This window comes from Mugil cephalus, chromosome 5 (assembly GCF_022458985.1).
Source record: "Mugil cephalus isolate CIBA_MC_2020 chromosome 5, CIBA_Mcephalus_1.1, whole genome shotgun sequence".
Taxonomy (NCBI): Eukaryota; Metazoa; Chordata; class Actinopteri; order Mugiliformes; family Mugilidae; genus Mugil; species Mugil cephalus.
In genome coordinates, this window is record NC_061774.1 from 16,415,512 (window position 1) to 16,435,036 (window position 19,525).

The window sequence follows — 19,525 nt, forward strand, 5'->3', positions numbered from 1 at the left end:
CTGCTCACATGTGCAGTCTCACTGCATTCCTGAATAATGCAACACTACACAACAGCTCTTGTCTAATTGCGGATGTAAAAGTCCACCTCTTGAAGAGTGTATACATTTAGCGCCGGTGCACTTGTTACGTGTTCTGGTGCGAGTCTGCCTGCCTCAGCGTTGAGGAGTGGCACTTTCTGCTCCAATTGGCTTCGTTCTCACCGCCCCCCCCCCCAACGCTCAGCATGCTACCCAAATTGCATTTAATTTGAGGAGACTCCCACGAAGGGACCGAACGGAAGCGCTAAAAACCATCCAGCAATGTGAGTTCAAAATAATCATCATGCTTTCTTTGGCAATTCCGCGCAAAAAGCCGGAGACTTAACTGACTCGTAAAGGATGGGTGAGTCACATTAACCGACGGGAGCGATTTCGGAAACAATTCTCTGCCCTTTTTGATAGATGTCACGCCTGGAGAGGTTCAAACGTGGGCTTTGATACCATCATGTGTGACAACTACAGAAAGAGCGGCGGTGAAGAGGTTAACCGTCTATGATCTATGAATGAAGGAGAAAGGAGGAATTGGCGGGTTGATGAGCACCTTATGAAAGGAGATGGATTTAGGTGTGGGCCGTCTTCGCCTGACCTGTAGCCTGACACTGAGCTTTATTGTTGACAGACAATGGTGTGGAAAGGTGGGTTCCTTTGTTTTGCGTCTCCACATTTCAGACTCGGAGAGATAGCTATTATGCCATGTGTTCCTCTTAGATTCACCTCATCCGGGATAATTTAACAGGTTAAGTTTAGTTATTAATCTGCGGGTTGAGTGATGACTGTTACATGTTTTGTTCCCTTTGTTTGGGCTTTATAAACCAGTCAATCAACAGGCATCATCCTCAGTGTTCAGCCATGCAATAAAACTGTCAGTTGTATTCATTCATCTCTGTTATCCTTGTGTCTGAACACGCAAACATACATCACCTGGTATCCGGTGCCAGTATCCCACCACACAATATTCAGACATGGTCTTTTTTGTTTTTTTATACTGTAGACTGTTCATTCTAAAGACGTCACTTCCACCTTAAAAACAACAACATTTATCTGTGTATCTGTCCGTACTGCACGACTGTCTAACCTCCAACACATTTCTGTGCGTTCAGTTTAATAACTTAGGAATTATAAGTAAAATAAGATAATAAAAAAGCCCTTTTTCTACAGAAAAAGAAACAACATGTCAAATGGTTTTGTTAGCCAGTGTTATTCATTTCAGCATTTTGACTCCCTCTTCTTAAAGGCTTAAAAATAATCCTAAGGGCCATTTGATGTTCAATGAGAAAGAAGAGAAGAAAAAAAAGTTTTACTACACAAGTTTGTATGTCTTGGACTCTTCTCTAATCTTCTTAAATCACTTTAACCTCTTTGCGCATCAAATGATTATTTAAATTAAACCATCTGAGACGTTCAGCTTCCTCTTTGGTGGAACTGCATAGATTTCCGATGTCTGAAACGTACTATAATGGACCAAACTCGACACTCGTGAGATAAGGACATCTAGGCATCTTAGACTTAGTTCTAAAATAAACAGTGACCTCTTTTCATAAACAGGTCATTAGTAAATATTCCAAATTAAAATCCTCCTGATACACTTTGTGTTTGCTTTGGCAACAGATCCAAAACTCCAAATTAATTTGATGCTTTACTGCAGTGAGAGCTTCGTAAATAGACTGTAAACCACCAGAATATAAGGCAGTGGTTTAGGCACATGTTCGCCCTGTTACGGTGGGATTATGATTTTTAATCAAACAACCGGTTCTAAAATAGAAGCTCGACAAAAGCCGTGTTCTCGGTGGAATAGCGCGAGGCAGATTTGGTCAAGGGGTCTTTCACTCCAAGTTCAGTACAGGGCTGTTATTCCTCGTGGATCCTGACCTCTGAACCTCTGCAAGTATTTCTCATGGCTCTCTGCGTTTGGACCCGTAGCTATTCTCTACTCTATAAGTCGCCAGTAGTCTATATTAAACATGGCGCTCTTCATATTACGCACCTGTTGTTTTGACCGAGTGTCACAGTGTCCTTCAGGAAATATTTAAAGTGGCTCTGCTGGGAACTCTAGTGAATTAATTTTCCATGTGAAACCGGAGTAAAAATTAGAACCATTTAAAAATACTCCTTGCTATCTATCTATAGCTTTACCATTTGCTGCGCGTGTAACTACTACAAGGCGTCAGAACTGTGAACTGTGACTGTGATATAGTCATTCATCAGCTATCATCAACATGTACAGTGCAGTGGTGAAAGGAAACCAATGGCTGAGGTACTTGTTTTTACTGTTGTATTTCACACTCGGTGGGAGATATTGTTCTCTTTATTATCACTATTCATATCTACGTGTAATGTGTACCTGTGTACCCACATACATCTACATACAGGATACTTTTATCTATACATATCTCAATACAGAAGACATAAACACATATTTTATTCCAACTTGATGTTCAACAGTGTTTTTAGAGAGAGTGATATGGGTAGTACAGAAACAATTTTCTAAGGGTAACCCTAACCCTAACCCTAATCCTTACCCTGACCCTTTGAAGGGGGTTAAGCCACTAGACTGGAAATAAAATATTTAGTATTTTGCAGAGGTACCCGTACCTCACCCTGAACACAACGTTGCACATGTTGTGGTATAAATCTGTAATAATTTCATAAGTCAAGTTGTAGAGAGCATTTTTAAATTTTTCCGCTGCATTCATATTCTGACATGATCTTCAGTTAAGGATCTATGTATGTCTTCATGGCACAGTAGAGGTGCTGTCAACAAACAAGCAGCATTTTGTCTAGCCGGAATAATGAACCATTAAGAAATGGTGCGTGACGTTCAGTTAAAGGAATCCAAGTCAAATAATCGCACTCATCCATGTTTCTTGTTTCTCTCATCGGCATCCTTGGACAAACAACACCTAAAACCTCCTGGTGGTTTTGTGACCCACGGCCCATCGGGACATGTAGGAACGCATCATATGCATGAGAAGACAGGCACTGCCAAACCTGATGCATAAATCCATTAGGAGACTTGCTATTGTAGCAGGAGGCCCTCAGTTAGACCCCGGCGCTGTAAAATGCAATGATGTGCAAGAGCCGTAGTAATTCCTCTGTGCAGAGAGCAGAGTTGCATCTGACCTCATCCAGCGGGTGAAAAAAACATGTCATGCTAGCCATATAACGCCTCATTGCTTGTGTATTTTGTGTTAACCACATTTGTGGCAGAGTTCTGCTGCTGTGGAAAGAATCTTTATCTCCCACAATGATTTGTTTCTTTGAGGCCCCTTGCGCACACACGCCACTGAGGAGGAGGAGGCGAAGGAGGTGGAGAAGAAAACAAGCAAGTGAACATATGGCTGAAGAGGGAGTATCGGGTCCTTGGACAAATTCAGGTGCACGCCTTGATCCTTCACGTGACATCACGTCAATGCACCGGACCTCTTAGAGATGGATGATCGCACATTGTAGATGATGGACAAAAAAAGCAATGCTATCGTATGACTTATGGCCTCGCAGCCCCAAGCTTACCTGAGACACATGCTGCAGCTGCAGCCAGGCCAACTAATGGAGTTGCCGTTGGAGAAACCGGTGAGGCTATATAACACTCCGTAGAAAGATCATGTAACTCACAGCCTGACAGAACCACATACGTATGTGAAAAGGGCAGAATGAAGTCATGAGTTATGATGGATCTTACAGCGTAGGACAGCACGGATAGATCATGCTGTCCTTGAACATAACTGTAAGACAAATGCCTTCACATGCGATTGCCCTTATTAAATCACTGGCAAAATGACAGGCATCATACGCGGGTGCATTATTTCAGCTATTCATCCTGGGCTCTGGATTGTATTAATGAGTTTTCTGCTCAGTAGTTTGAGCGATGTCTTTCCTGTCAATGTATTTTAATGAAAAAAGCCAATTACTATTTCTCAACATTATGTTGTAGGATTATACAACATAATTGGATTTTTTATGAGATCTTTATGTCAGAGTGGACAGATATACGGATAATATGAGAAATCATTTTACCTTCTTGTTGAGAAGTTATTACTAGCATATGTAAACTGCTGTATGCACGTATGTACATATTTGTGGTCTATAAACTGCAGATTATTTCTGAGAGAGACTTTTTTGGGGGGGATACATTTTGGAACACATATACAGTACTACTAATGCCCTCAAATGTTATGCTAAGTCAAGCTAACTGTCTCCTGGCTGCATGTATTTCCCAAAATGTCAGACTAATCTGCGCTGCCTTGGGAGACAGATACAAAGGAACAGGTACAAAGAGCAGAAAAGGAGAGAGTGTAGAGAAGAAGGTGAGATGCAAAGGAAGACCGATGACCCAGCCATCACTCTGTGACTCTTTGGTGCGGTGGAGCTGCCGCTGTCTTTTTCCCTCGAGCCGCTTTAGCCGCTCATCTGTGGCTGACCTTGCGCTGGCACATCGGCTGCTTCTTTCTTCCACATCAAAGAAACCGATGTGGAAGAACTCAACGGTTTTGTGCCATTCCCGCTGCTTTTGCAACGTGGTTCTGCGAGATAGCCCGAGCGGTTGTGCCGGGCCAAGATCCCTCACGGACTCATTGTCCTGTTCCTGCACTTATAATCACCCAATTATGGTTTAATTTACTCCCGCATTAGGAAAGCTATCCAGACTGAGCTGCTGCAAAGCAAACCGGGGCACGAAGTCAGAAAATGGATGTATAAGTGACTGTGAAATATACAGACAGTGTTTACAAATCCTGACTTAGACACTCTGAATGTGTAATCTCTTTAATATTCGGGTAACAGTGCTTCATATCAGGAATATGTCACATTCACATCTTGGAGTCTCCCTGTGGGGTGAACTGCTCATAGTTTGTTTTCTGGGTGGAGGTTACACTGCAAGGCTGTCAGACCTCATTTCGGGCAGGGTGACATGTGCTCAGGCACACTTGCACTATCTGAAAATTACATCTCTCCTCTCCTGATGCATATCATGTCCCGCAGGCATTAAGTATACAAGAAAACCAGCTTTGTAAATCATCTGTTCTGTTCCCCCTTTCACAATTTACCCAATTCCTAAATCACTCAGTGTCTGAAAGGAGACGCCCAGGGCTTTGAACTTCACAGTCCCTCAAACACATGCACACAGCAACAGTTAAAAGACGGTTTCTTTAGAATTAATGAAAAAAATATGAGAGAATCCTACTTTACAAAACAACAAGGCAAGCATTTTCCCATGAACACACAAACAACGTCACGATATTTGTTTTTCTTTTGCCCAAACTAAAGCTCCAACAATCTTCCCAGTGTCATTTCTGAGGGCGTCTTTGCTCCAGCAGACGAGCCCGAGGGTGAAAAAAGCATCATGGTAAATTAATAAGCCTACGTTACCGGCGAAAATTAGCCGAGATGTTCACATGAGATTCGGAGTTTACTGTAGCTTTGACTGCAATGCTTAAAATGTGTTTCTGATTTGGCACTAAAATCCAACTAATAGCATTAAGTCGTTGGTAATTGATCTGAGCCTCAAATAAAATGGCCTCAACTTAAATCTAATATCAGATAAAGGGCTGCATTGAAGGGAAATAACAAACCTTGCAGCTGTTCCATCATTAATGCGGCATTTAAGAGCACAGAGACACCGTGGCAACAAAAATTACACTTTTTATTACATACTTTATTTTATGTGGCTGATGTACTCACAATCGATCTGTGCAAATAGGCAGTGAGTCATTCTCACGCACATGATGTACACATGCTGGGATGTGGCTTGAACAATAAACCCAACCCAGGAGTGTTATTGACGTGTATGGACTATGTGGGTGAAAGATTTTAGGAAAGTAATTTTCGCAATGGTCCAATGGTTAACTTTGCCCCCCCTCTTTTTTGTAAACTAGTTAGCTGCAGATAGAGTGCAGAGAGGCAGTCACAGTGGAACACAGTGTACTGGTGATGCATTTGATGCGTTTTCTCTCAACATGAGGGAACAGCGTCTGACAGGCTAAAAGGAAAACAACGGCGTCAGTGTCCTCTCCAAGATACGATTGTATCTTTACAACAGGAAAATGATACACATCTTGAAAAGGCACTGGGTGAATCATGGCACACATCCACTTTTCCCAGTCACAAAACCAGAGTTTTATACATTTATCTCTGCTACATTGTTGTTCGTCACAGCCGGCGAGGGCTTGCTCTTCAGTCCCTCTGTGGCGCACCTTGATGTCTCCATGAGCAGCAGGCGCGGGATGCAAAGAGCAAGCAGGATTGTCTTGTACTCCTTACGGAAGTTTTGGTTTAGCAGTCCGTATATGATGGCGTTGAGGCAGCTGTTGAAGTACGCCATGAAGTAGCTCGTGACGAAGAGCCACTCAGGTATGTTGGGAGCGACTTTCGCGGGGTTTATAGCCACGGCCAGGCCTATGAGGTTCAACGGCGCCCAGCACACAGCAAACAACACAAATACCATAAACATAGTCAGGAAGTTCCTCACGTCGCTAGGTTTCAGTTTGGTCCTCTGCTCCGGTTTAACCCGGTGTTTCACTTGAATCACGAGCACCCATATCCTCATGTAGCAGTAGGACACCACCAGCAGCGGGATCAGGAAGTGAATAATCACCACTGAGATGGTGTAGTATGAGCTGACGGTCTGGGCGAAGGTGCAGGAGTAGATGCGAGGGTCGTACTGCAGCGAGCCGACGAAGAAGTTGGGCACCGTGGCGAGGGCGGTGAGCAGCCAAGTGAGGCCCAGGTAGCAGCAGGTGTTCCTCAGGCTGTACAGGCGGTCGTAGTGGAGGCTGTGGCAGATGTAGCAGTAGCGGTTAATGGCGATGGCTGTAATGTTGAAAATGGAGCCAATGACACTGAGGCCCATGATGAAACCGCTGGCCTGGCAGTGCAGGTCGCCCATGGTCCAGTCATTGTGGAAGATGGCCGTCAGGACCAGAGGATACGGGTACAGAGCCACCACCAGGTCTGCCACAGACAAGCTCACCACAAAGATGTTCCCTGAAGAAACAGAAAAGGTTACGGTAATGTGGTAGGCATACAACACTCCTTTCTTACTTACTTGACGCTCCAGGACAAATTCCTTAAAATAAACCGGAAGTATGACTGTGCCATTTAAATGAGGACAGAACGGCGTCACATTTTGATAAGACTTCATACCCTCCGGTGCAGCAATCTGGACCCAGGTAAATCCCCATTTTAGCTGTGTTTGAGACACATCTCTAGTAATTATTAAGTTTCTAACCATAAAAATTGATAGAGGTGTCACTGTTTTTTGCTGTCCCCCACTTTTTTTCCTGGTGCCACCTTGAGGTTCACATTTATGTTCTTTAGTGAATATCACAACAAGCACTGAATATATTATTATCATCACATATAGTCAGATCTACCTTAGGATTAACCGTAGTGATTCTGACAAACTGCCCAGACCTTTTAATTTTCTTTAAAACGTTTCCCTGTTGATCTGTGCTGTCATTGTAAGTGGTGTTTACCTGCTTATCAAAACACAGAACACAGAGAAAACATTGTGATAAAGAAGAAATGGAATGGGCTAAGAAAACTGAATACAATGAAAATAATGATAAATAAAGGGAATGAAAAAAAAATCATTGGTTTAAGTTACCAGTAAGTCAAAGAAGGCATTCAGACCTTGTTAAATTTGTCCTTACTACCTCCCGGAGTGAATTTGATCTTCTCCAACTTAAAGTGAGACATGATGTCCCTGATCCACTTGACGTAGGATGGGTTTTTAGAACTCCCACTTCCAATTTAACAGTATTTGGCAACGGGCAAGTACGGTAGTAAAGGCCACCACAGCATTGTACATATTTATGACCAGTCACAGTCTTCAGGTCTTACACCAAATAAAGCTAACAAAGGATGTTGATCAATAACCACACTAAAGACCTCACTCAAGCTGTTAAAATATTGAAAACCAGAATGTGCAAAGAGTGGGACAGGTCCAAAACAATTGCTTTAAGTTTGCTGGTGCATGTATTGTATAAGGCCATATCTACTACATGAGGAAGATGAATGTACTTGGTCTAAGACTGACTTCCACAGATCGTTAGAGAGAGATGTGCCAAGATCTGTCGCCCAGAGAGTCCTAATATTGGCAGTGGGCTGAGGATTTATGTTGGTTAGTGTGTCATAGATCCTTGTGATGACACCCTTAAGACCTGCCTTTGTGGCTAGAAGAGTATCTAGGGGTGTGTCTGGAAGTAACCCGCAGAAGGTATGGTAGCTCTTTTGGACAAAGTTTTCCTACCAGTTGAGTGAATGATGCAAATCCCCTCTCAATATACAGATCTCTAACAAACTGTCTTCAAGTTCCTGTGCCAAGTGCAGAATGACAGATCTAACTGGGCCGGTGTAAAGAGGTGGTTTGATACAGTGGGTACCATTAAAGAGGCGAATTTAAAGTGTGTGAGCAATGACTGGATTAATGTATGTTGTATGAATGGAGAAGTAACTAAAGAGTGAAAAGGAGGAAGAAAAGGAACCATGTGCTTCTATCTTTACCCACTCAGATGCATGCTCAAGAGGATTGCTTTGGACATGTGTAATAATTTTCTAAATGTTGTTAGTAATAACGGAGAAGGCTGGGCATGGACATCCCTCCCGATGTTTTGGGTCTTTGCAGAAAGGTCTTACTAATTAAAAACTAGGCTCCCAGATAAAATTAGATCCCGTCAAGAGAACTAAACTTCTTTTTAGAAAAAAAAAAAAGAAAGATGTACGAATTGAGGAGTTATATTAATTTTAAGCAAGTTAATACGCCCTGCCAGCCAGTCAATTAAAGGAGAGAAATTAAGTTGATATAATGGCTGAAAAGTGTGAGGGAAAGTAATCCCCAGGTGCTTAAAGTGGGACGTCAATCTCTTGAAAGGGAACAAAGAAGTAGGGATATCGAAATCAGTGTGGTTCAAAGGGAAAACTTAACTTTTTTGCCGGACAGTTTCCCAAACTCCTCCAACTAAGATAGAATGGTTGGAAGGAACATTGCAGGGTTGGTAATACATAGGAGAAGCTCGTCGGCATGTAGCAACACCCTGTTCACCCTGTCACTTTGGATAAGCCCCACAAAGGAGCAACACTGTCAAAAAGCAGTGACGATATCAGGCATCCCCGTCTCATTCCGCGGTATAAAGGGATGTAGCTTGATTGTACCTCATTTGTTCGAACCGAGGCTAAGGGGCTGCTGTAAGTCTACGAGTGTTAGAGAAGGACCGTCGTCCCTGAATAAATCCTGTTTGATCGGGTGAAATGAGAGCTGGGAGAAACCTTTCAAGGCGCTTGGCTTGGCACTTTGAGTACACTAATTGGGCAGTAGGACTCACAGCGAAAGGGATCTTTGCCTTTTTTGGGAATAAGACATATTGAGGCTTGTTGCTCCCTTAATGCTCCCATTTAAGTCCAAACCTGTGATTATGTATTTAGTGCTCTATTCATATGTTTGTATTCTTAGAAACGGGTGTCTGGGCTGATCATCCGAGACATAAAAAATTTACTGCTAATCCAATTTTTATAAACAGATATCTTGTTCTGAGTGCAGAATGGTAAATCATCATCATCAGACAAGGGCCCATGGGTTCAAAGATTGCTGCAGGGACAAACTGGAGAAACACGGGTTGACTTTTATTACACAGCAGCTACAGAAAGTGATTGTCAGTGAGCTTTGCACTTACCGCTACTGTTCATCAAAAATGCATCTACAAAACAAGACAGCTTAGATTTTTGTCATTTGCATGACAGCAGGTCAGTCTGAAATATTTACAGGCCATTACAGGAGAAGGAGGAGCAGCCACAGTGAGCTGTTAGCTGAAGAGCTGCACACTAAACAAAAATCTGGTTACGGTTGTTCTCAGAACAATGGAAAAAGGACAATCGCTGAGCTTTTTGTTTTACTGCCTCCACAATCCTTTGACCTGTAGAACGAAACTTCATATGATGTTACCATCAGTAACTACAAGTGTCACCAAATAAGTCCAGAGTGAAATCTTTGAGATCTTGTCTCAGTCTTGTCTTTGGCAGATCCAGTTCAATTAAACTGTTCTGCTTTTAAAGCTTCTTGGCCTCTGGCTGCAGACAGTTAAATACTTTGAGAAAGTACATAAAAAACAGGACATTAGTGATTTTTAGTGTCCAATTACGTCCCAGCAAGTTCCTGTCCTCCTGAGATTAGGGCCGACGCTGGTGTGAGACTGGATCTCCTCAAAAGACATGAATTACGGAAAATGACGTCTGATATTGTAACAGTGCAGCTGTTCTGGGTGGGGAAAAATGAAACAATAAATCAAACTGGAATGTTGTATCAGATAAGGAGACAGATAAAAGGAACAGACAGAGGAGCCGCGGCGCGACTCAATCGGTCTTTCATAAAATACAATTTAGAGTGGGTTGTGTGTAAAGTAGATTAGACTTTTGCGCAGTGTGTTTATTGGCAGCATTAAGAATATACGTGAAACAGGTTTACATCATGATACTCAGTTCGTTTAAAATGATCAATAATTGAATTTAAAAATTGGAAAGCCACATAATGAAATTAAAAAAAAAAAAAAAAATGGCGGAAAATGTAACGACCGTTGGCTCAGATTCAGTCTCTCCTGCGCCATTACATCAGTGGTTAACGCGTAAATGTATGTTTTCTGTAATTGATCTGTGCAGGATTACAGAGAAGGTGCCTCATTTTAACAACATTTCGTGTCAGAGGTCGGGGTGATTCCAGGGTTGATATAACATGAAGCGCCTCCTGAAGCTGGAAAGTGAGGGCCCCAGGCTCTGATTCCCTCTGACAACAGCTGAAACAACAGCGCTGATTGGCAGATATGATCAGGGTGGATTTAAAACACATGTTGGCCATCAATCCTCAGTGTTCAAAGCCTGTCATAATCCCCTCACCCATGGGACACCACAGCTACAGAGTGTTGTTTAGCAACCAATCTAATTTTAATTCATAGATGAAGATGAACACCATCCTAACGGGCAAAAAAAAAAAGTTTCTGTCATTCATTTTTTTGTTGTTGAAGGATTCACATTTTGCTGCCACCAACTTGGCCATTGAGTCAATTTCCAAGTTGCTAAAGCAGCAGAAGCCCTCTCTGAGGCCCGCCGAGATAAAAATAAAAGCATTTGTTCTTCATCCTCCAGTCAGCTCAGTGGGCAAATCTGTCAGATTGTATTTGTGACGCTCGCAGTGCTCGCTGTGTGCATTTGTCATTGTGCAGAGGTTTGAATCCTCGCTGACATCATGCAGCTCGGTGTTATCATGTGGTCAAAGCGGGCAGAGCATCTCCAGCTCCAGCCCCCCCCCCCCCCCCCCCCCCCCCCAACTTCTTTCTCTTGCTGTCCAGATGACTCGGTTGTTATTCGAGCCCTGGACGAACCATTACCTCGCTCGGTTTCATTAACTGAACTGATGCTCATCCCACTCACAGCATTGAAACAACTGTTGTTTTAATACGGATTTACGGAGACATTATTCTCACACCTGCTCTTAAGAACAGACACACTGACGTCTTTAGGAGCTGTAATTATCAACAAGCGAGAGTTGAATGGAGCTTAGCCTGAATGCTGATTGGTTACAGGCCGTCAGGGACAGCTGCCATGCAGTCTTTAACTTCCCAGGCACCACGGGGTGTGTGGATTATCTCATTTCATAGTTGCGCGGAGCTGTCAGCCGAGTGGGACGTGGCATCGAGTCAGCCGATTCCTGCTTTAAAGTGGGAGGGGGTGTCAAACTCATTGAGCCCGGTCTGAACTATAAATAACGACGACTCCAGAGTTTCAGCTTTGGTTTAGAGCCAAGGAGCGCGAGGATGATCTTAATGTTGACGTTGAACGTGCTATTATTTTACAAAACATTTTACAAAAAGCTCGAGTTATTTTGAGAGAAACGAGTGCGGTTTCGGTGCATTGCTGCCATCTACAGCTTAGCTGCGACTCTCTCAAGTTTGTGTCAAGTTCGCAACTCTTAGTGCCAACATCTTTGTCTTCTTCATCCCTCTCTTTTTTCTAGTCTTCCTCCTGCTCCTCTGTCCCCCTCTATAGGCCCTCCTCCCCTTCTTCTTCTTCCTTCTTTCTCATTTTCATCTTCCCCCCTCGTCCTCCTTCCATCTTCTTCTCAACTTCGCCTTTGCCCTCTCTCCCCTTTTCCCTTCTTCCCCCTCTTTTTTCCCTTCTCTTCCTCCTTCCCCTGTCTGCTTCTCCTTCTCCTCACCCCCCTTATTCTTCCTCCTTCATCTTCATCTTCTTCTCCTTGTTGCCTTTCATCCCCTCCTCCCACTCTTCTTCCGTCTCCTTTTCCTCTCCTCCTCCTTCCCCATTTACTCTTTTTCTCTCTCCCTCCTGCCTTCCTTCCATTTCTTCATTCGTCCTCTCAACTTCCTCTTAGTTCTCCCTAGTTTCCCCTCCACCTTCTCCTTTTCATCATTCATCCCTGCCTCCTCCTCCTCTTCATTCTTTCTCATTTTCATCTCCCCCTCCTTCCCCATTCACTTCTCCTCCTTGTCTTTTCTTTCTCCCCCCTTCCTTCCTCTACTCCTCTTCTTTTATAAATTCATCCCGCAGGACAGATCGGGGCCTATTTTAGCCCGCGGGTCCCATGTTTAAACACTCAGTGAATTTCCCCAGTGTCATCTTTTGGTGAATGAAATTACAACAATACTTCACCATTCATACTCTCCGTGTAATTGTAACAGGATATTTCACCAGACTGAAAAAAAGGGAAAAAGAAAAGCTGACAAAAAAAAAAAAAACATATTCGTGGAACGTCTCCTGACAGCCTCACGGAAATAGGAGCGCTCGCCGCTTCCCTCCAACACGTCTGAACGGATAAACAATGCAGGAAATAAAACGTGATAAGAATAGGTACATTCAGTCCAAGTGGTGAATGAGACAAACAAACCAAACCGAGAGGCAAAAAAAACAAAAGCCTGCCGGTCGACTCGGTTTTCAATCTCACGACTCCCACGGCTGCGTGCACATGTGACTCTCGGGGGCTCGTAGCCTGCGCTCCTCCGTCAAAGCCCACCGCCTGCATCCCACTGCTCTCACCGCTCGTGCTGCTGGAAACGTGATCTACTACGCGATGATTCAGCCGGGCTATATTTATAGACACCTTTTAAGAAAAGATGAATTCATAAAAAAAATAATAAGTAAGTAATAAAAAAGGCGTGTGGGGGGGCTAGCGTTGCTCGGATCCGGCTGCGCGTCAGCAGGTTTATTACTACTAAGTGCTCGGACCAAATTAGATCTCGTCCGACTTAGTCAAGTTATCAAAAGCAAGCAGGAGTAACCTTTCGGCAAGGGCACCAGCTCTGATGGATTAGCAGTGACGACTTGGTGAACTCATCTTCAAGGGGCCAGGGAGTTGTTTTTTTGTTTGTTTCTCAGAAGTTTAACATTAAACTGACATGAGATGCCTCTTGGTGATGCAGCCCCGCTATGAGCCCGGCCAAAAACATCATCATCATCATCATCATCATCATTCTCCCGTAAATAAGACTCACCAGCCCCCGAGAGAAATGGGACCACCGATACACACAAGCACAAGCGTCTGGTGCTTTTTTTTTTTCTTTTTTTTTTTACTCGTCGATCCCTTAGACGTAAGAGGAAGAGGGTGAAATATCTGAACAAAGAGCAGCCCCCTTTCATAGATCTCATCTCCATGTGTAGTTTTTTGCTCCACATAATAAAACTAAATGTCATTTACTATCGCGTCGTCTGGAAAAGAAGACATGCTTAATGTAGTGGACTAAGTGATATTCCCCATGGACCTGTGCTGTCAATTTAAATTGGCTTCTGGTTTGACTCACTCAGTCCACTGACTCAATTGCGGTCTAGTTTTTAGGTTTTATTCAGTACTTATTCAGTAGTAGACTGCGTAGCGGCCGGGGGGGGGAGGGGGGGGGGGGGGGATGCGATGCATGATTTAACAAAACCCTAGTAGTCCGTCCCCAACTTTGCGCATCCCGTGACCCACGGACTCAGACTTCACGCGCACATGGGCCCAGTCTTGTCATTCTCTGATCCATCTGCTCCCCTTCATCCCTTACTTCCTCCCTCTGTCGGTCTCTCTCCCTCATGAGTGCATTTTGTGGGTTTATTTTTAGTTTGGTTAACCCCACTGGGAAACTCTAGTGTTAACAGCCCCCCTTTGGCAGGGCCGTAGTGGCATGCGCCACACTTTGAAGATTCTTGCGGATGGATGTTGTTAGATTTGCACACTTGAAAGATCCTGCAGACCTGAGAGAATGCAAGCGTGCACACACACACACACACGTATCAAGGGACACACATGTAAACTCACTCAAAAGCATCTCCATCTTTTTTTTTTTTTCACTTTTGGGAGGGGGTTAAGTTGATAGCAGAGGGGTATATGGAGGAAAAGCGAGCGTGTTGAAGGGAAGCAGACCAGAAAGGTCCTGCTGCCGCGTGTGAGGGAGCAAACCAGCACTCTGAAATATCATGGTTAATGGAGAGGGGAAGTTTTCAGCCACAAACATGTCAGAGTATTTTTTATTATTATTTATTTTTAGCTAGTGCGAGTAGTAAAATACACCTTTACATAGGCCTGGAGGATGCTGCTGTATGTTATTGCACCTATTCACTCTCCACAGTAAACCCATCTATCAGAGAAACCGTTATTTTTTTTTGTTATTGTTTGTTTTTTTCAAATCTTACGACAGACAGATCTCCTGCAGCTGCTCTGGGGTCCTCGGCTTTGTGCGTTCCTTTCGGAAACTCTGTACAATTAAACATTCATACAAAGTGAGCCAAACCTATAAATAGCTTGTTAAGAACAGAGAGGAGATTGTTGATGGGCTAACAGCAGTAACAATTTCAGTCACATAAGGACAGCCGCGGAAAAAAAAAAAAAAATAATAGCAGGAGAGTTTCTGAGCTCTCAAGTTCCTACTCGTACATGCCAGTGGAGGGACGCCGGGGCTCTTTGAAGGACTCCAGTGTGTGACAGGGTCCGTCTATCTGTCACACGAAGCGACATGAGGTCAGCAATCAGTGCACCGGCCGCGGTCCGCCGGCATGGGGTGGGACTTTTGAAGAGGTCATTAACTCCTGCGCTTTTGTTTCGGATTCAGTCATCTGTGTCATTTATGCAAACCCAGATAATTGAATTATTGCGCGGGCTCCTAAATCTTCCAAACCGCTCTTGGCTTGTGCACGTCGGACGCGTTACGTAATGTTATTTGAAATTGTCATTAAAAGCCCAATTATTTCCAAACACTCGCTTGCCCGGCTCCTGCCGCCTCATTCGCATGTTCTCATTAGCATTACGCCGCGATCACTGAGTTTAGTCTCCCAGGGCGGGCAGGATTCCTTCCTGGTGTGCACTGTTAACCGTGATGCTGCTGGGTGCGATGGCCTGCCTGACTCGCGGGACCTTTAGGTCCAAAGCAGCACGGCATCAAATGCGCAGCTCCTATAGCTTTTAGTTTCCGGGCTGCGTGAGACATTTCTGAGCACTACTCGTCATCTGTTGTTCTTTGCAGGGGCTTGAATCATGAGATTTATTCATGCAACTCAACTAAAATTAGCTTTTAAGTTTCTTTTGGTTGTAAAATAAAGTATGAAGTGTGTATTTTAAGACTACCACTAATAGCATAACCCCTCCAGGGCCTCGGTATATGATCGTAGCTGAGACTGGTGTGACTGCTCCTTCTCTCTCTCCTTTTATTTTTTCATTTTTTGCGACAGTTCTTTTTTTCTTTTTATGTCGGCTCAGACTATAAGACTATCACGGTATTTGTTTTCATACTGGGACATGAACGTGCAAATAAAGATAAGGCTGTATTTCATCAGGGATTGCGTAAAGATGGGATCAAAAGTGTGCGTTTGAGCCGAGTGGGCTTACAGCTGGATTTGCTTTTGACAAAAAAAAAATCACTTAAAGAATGTGACAGTAGCAGAAGAGATTCATTCAGTGGACTCGTGAGGAGCGTTTGCCAGGAGTTGTCAGCAGTTGCCTCTCATCTGTCTGTTTGCACTGTTTTGTATTGTTTGCTTGCACACATTGGCTTCATGCTCAGTCCCTTGCTTTGTGCTGTGTCTCTGTCTTCACATGGTCCCACGGTCGTGGAGGAAATGTTCTCTTATCTCACTACGTACTGCACCTGCTACATGAGGTGGAAATTAAATAAGAAACACTTGGACTTTGACCAAAAGTCACCAGTCACACCTGAAGAAATAATTCTGAGGACCAACACACTGTATGTGTGCGCTGAATTAAGGTTGACACCGTTTGTTGCTAATAAATTCAACTTGGCCTCCAACTTGAAGGAGGGAGAGCATGTGATTTCTTCTTTTTAACGTTTTCACATACCGATATAATGTTTACAACAGCCGCCAACATGCACTTTAAAAGTGAAATGACGTGATATTTTGAGAAATTCCAAGAGCGCGCTCGGTCACCGAAGTGTTTTACTTTCTCTCCGAGAGATTGTGACTAGAAAATCGAATGACTGCTTGAAAAAGACAGCGCCGTCTTTTCCAATTAGCCAAAACCATATTCACAAACCACAAGGCGGCTCCTTTATTGGAACTCTTTGGGCTATCGTTACAGGAATCAGCTCCAATAAAATACAGATCTGGGCTCTGATAAACCAAAAACACAGAAAAGGCGAACATGTCTTTACCCGAAGGGCCTTTTCCAACCACGACTCACAGTTTTTGCACGGCCATTTATTTCATGAAAACAAACTTTGGGAAACAATTTGAGGGGCCAATTTTTTTAAAAACACATCGCGAGGCGCTGGATATAACAGCAGCTCTGTGACTGCGCTGGAACATAAAGGATGTTGAATGATGATGCTATATTTACCAAGGGAGACAGAAGACATGAAGGTGGCTACAATAAATATCTTCCTCTCCTTCACTCCGCTGTAAGGACTTTCCACATGCGACAAAACCCAAGGTTATTTCTGAAATAAAGTCTTATAAGAAAGGACACGGGGGCCGTGCTGTTGGGAGTCCTTCATGTTATGAGTACAGGTACACTGATAGAACGAGGGATGTGATTTATCCGGGATGGACAAATCAAGGATGAAGTCGGGTCGAAGGAATGGGGGTTGTTATTTATGAAGAGATATGGAGGCAGACATGCAAGGCTGTGGAAACTCCATCACACTGATACTGGAGGCTCACTTAAGTAAACAGAATGCATGTGGCACCGGGGTCACAGGCTACACTTTGCATTGCTTGATTTGAGTTGTGAATGAAAAGAGTGAACCCCAGATTGGATCCCACGGGTCACTCAGGCAGAGAATGTTAGGTTTGGGTTTTGCCACATATTTTCTGGAGGAAAAATAAATAAAAAATCACCCCAGATATTTTAAGCTTCTTTTTTGCCCCATCATTTATTTACACATGCACACGCAAATGGCCACATCAGCCACGGGTGCCTCACCTGCATTCCTGAGCTTTTTGTTCCTGTACACGGACAGGATGACGAGGACGTTGCCAAGGATGTCTACAACGATGGTGAAGATCAGCACGCTGGCCAGCGCAGTGGACACTCCGCCGGAGGAAGCGCTCAGCCCGCAGTCGCTCTCATTCCGCGAACAGTTCGAACCGTCCACATCCTTCACCTCTAAATCCATCTCCCCTCAGGATGCAGCAGCCATGATGGAAATACTCCAATCTTCAGCAGGGGGAGAAAAAAATAAAATAAAACACATGAGTAGAGAGGGGGGAGAAAAATCAAAAGGGCTTCACAGGAGGGAGTCTTGAACTTCTTCTTGAGGCACGAAACCACACTCCTCCGCCTGCGTGGTGGGAGGAGGGGGGCGCGAGCCATGGCATGTTCGTCGGAGCAGAGACGCGCTTTACGCACGCGGGCAAATGTGAGAAGTCGGTGATTTCTGCTGAGGTGGGCAAGGTGGAGGTGGTCCGCCGCGGAGCCCCGTGTGGCCCTCGTCCGTCAGCGAGGCTCCTGCTGCGCGCCGCTCCATAATTCTGACAGGGGAGCTCGTCCAGAAGGCATGTGAGCGCTCCCCTGTGCGTAATGGAAATGCGAGGATACGAGGCTCACGCACCAAGCAGCGAAGGATCTCTTGTTGCCTTTTGAGAGCGTTGACTGAGTCAGTGTTTCAGGTCAATTCACTCTGCAGACGAAGAAACCTGAAGCTCTGGTTAAAAATAAATAAATAAGTAAACAATCCTTCATGTTGAAGATGTTTCTAGATTCTTAGTAGCCGTCATGTCCTGGCCCTCCTCGCCGTGCCACTCCATTAAATAACAGCTCCTTGTAGGCATGGATAATCTCAAAGAGGGCTGTGTTGCTTGCTCTATTTGGAATGCCAGTAACTACTACCATTAACAGTTTGCTTTAGTATCAAACTGACCTTTATCAGACACCGACTCTGGAATTTCTGTGGAAATGGCGCCTTCATGTGTCCAAACGAGACTCTTACACTGGAAACGATGATGGAAAAGACAGATATTTGACATCTGTGAAAATGCTACGCTATGATAAATTGTCCATTTTTGGTGTTAAACGAAGCCCTCTGTTGATAAGATTCTCTTATAAAATAATAAAACAACTCCACAATTTATTAAAAAACGAAAAAGAAACAAACAAAGAAAAAAGGAATGAGCCAGGTTGTCAGATGATGTCAGGGAAGCATGTTCTGGTCAAGTCTGAGCTCTTTATTGATCTGATCTGACTAATATAATCCAAAACACAAAGGCAATCAGATTACTCTGATAGACACTGATTACACTGTTTAAAGAGGTATTTATGATTAATCATGACACACTAGGTTTTTTTGGCAGTTTTTTGAATAAATATTTCAGAAGCATTTATACGTCATGGAAATTGTCCCTAATGAAATTTGCTTTCTTTAATGGACTGACCTTTACACTTTATTGGTCTTGACAGGTTTAATTGTTATGCCTGTTGCGTGGAAACAACTCTGTGATGTCTAGCTGTGGGCTAATCTTAGATCGTAGCCTTAGAGTAAACATTAATTTAATTTAGCTTTCACGTTGCTCACTTTGCAGTGTTGCATGTGTGCGCTGGTCCACCAATGAGGGCTGCAGAGGCCCCATGATGCATTTATTTCTTGATTAATTTAGTATTAGCTGTTAGGGACCGACGGGGGACAAACCGGTGAGGCAACCCGGAAAAAAGCAATCACATGTAACTAAAATAGCTCAGGGATATATAACTACTCAACCAAACAAGATGTAAACAGAACAGAATGACAGAATTACACTTAAATACCAGCTTTGTCAAACCAAATCAAACACAAACGTGAACAGCTAAATACAAATTGAACTATACATTTAAATTCCCTTTAGGGTAACTGGGAAATTAAGATCTATACGTGAAACAGAGCAACACAACACACTTGCCAAGAAAGCCTCATAATGTTAATGTGAGCACACCACTCCAAAAAATGAAAGGAACACTTTTTAATCAGTGTAAAGGAAGTCACTTCAACTTCTGGGATATTGATCAGGACAGTTAAGTGGCAGAGGGGGTTATTAA

General features: G+C 43.7%; 1 protein-coding gene across 1 annotated transcript; it reads right to left on the reverse strand.

Annotated features, from left to right (window-relative positions):
* Positions 1-4,784: 4,784 nt before the first annotated feature.
* mtnr1c (melatonin receptor 1C) lies at positions 4,785-18,418 on the reverse strand. Its single transcript, XM_047584407.1, has 2 exons — positions 17,441-18,418; positions 4,785-7,017 (listed from the first exon to the last, which is right to left on the reverse strand). The coding sequence occupies exons 1-2, from the start codon at positions 17,631-17,633 to the stop codon at positions 6,152-6,154; spliced, it is 1,059 nt and encodes a 352-aa protein (XP_047440363.1). The 5' UTR covers positions 17,634-18,418; the 3' UTR covers positions 4,785-6,151.
* Positions 18,419-19,525: the final 1,107 nt, after the last annotated feature.

Excerpts from the sequence above, each read along its gene's own strand:
- mtnr1c (XM_047584407.1), bottom strand. The coding sequence starts at position 17,633 with ATGGATTTAGAGGTGAAGGATGTGGACGGTTCGAACTGTTCGCGGAAT. Across the intron at positions 7,018-17,440 it reads CAAAAAGCTCAGGAATGCAG|GGAACATCTTTGTGGTGAGC; the intron begins GTGAGGCACCCG and ends CTGTTTCTTCAG.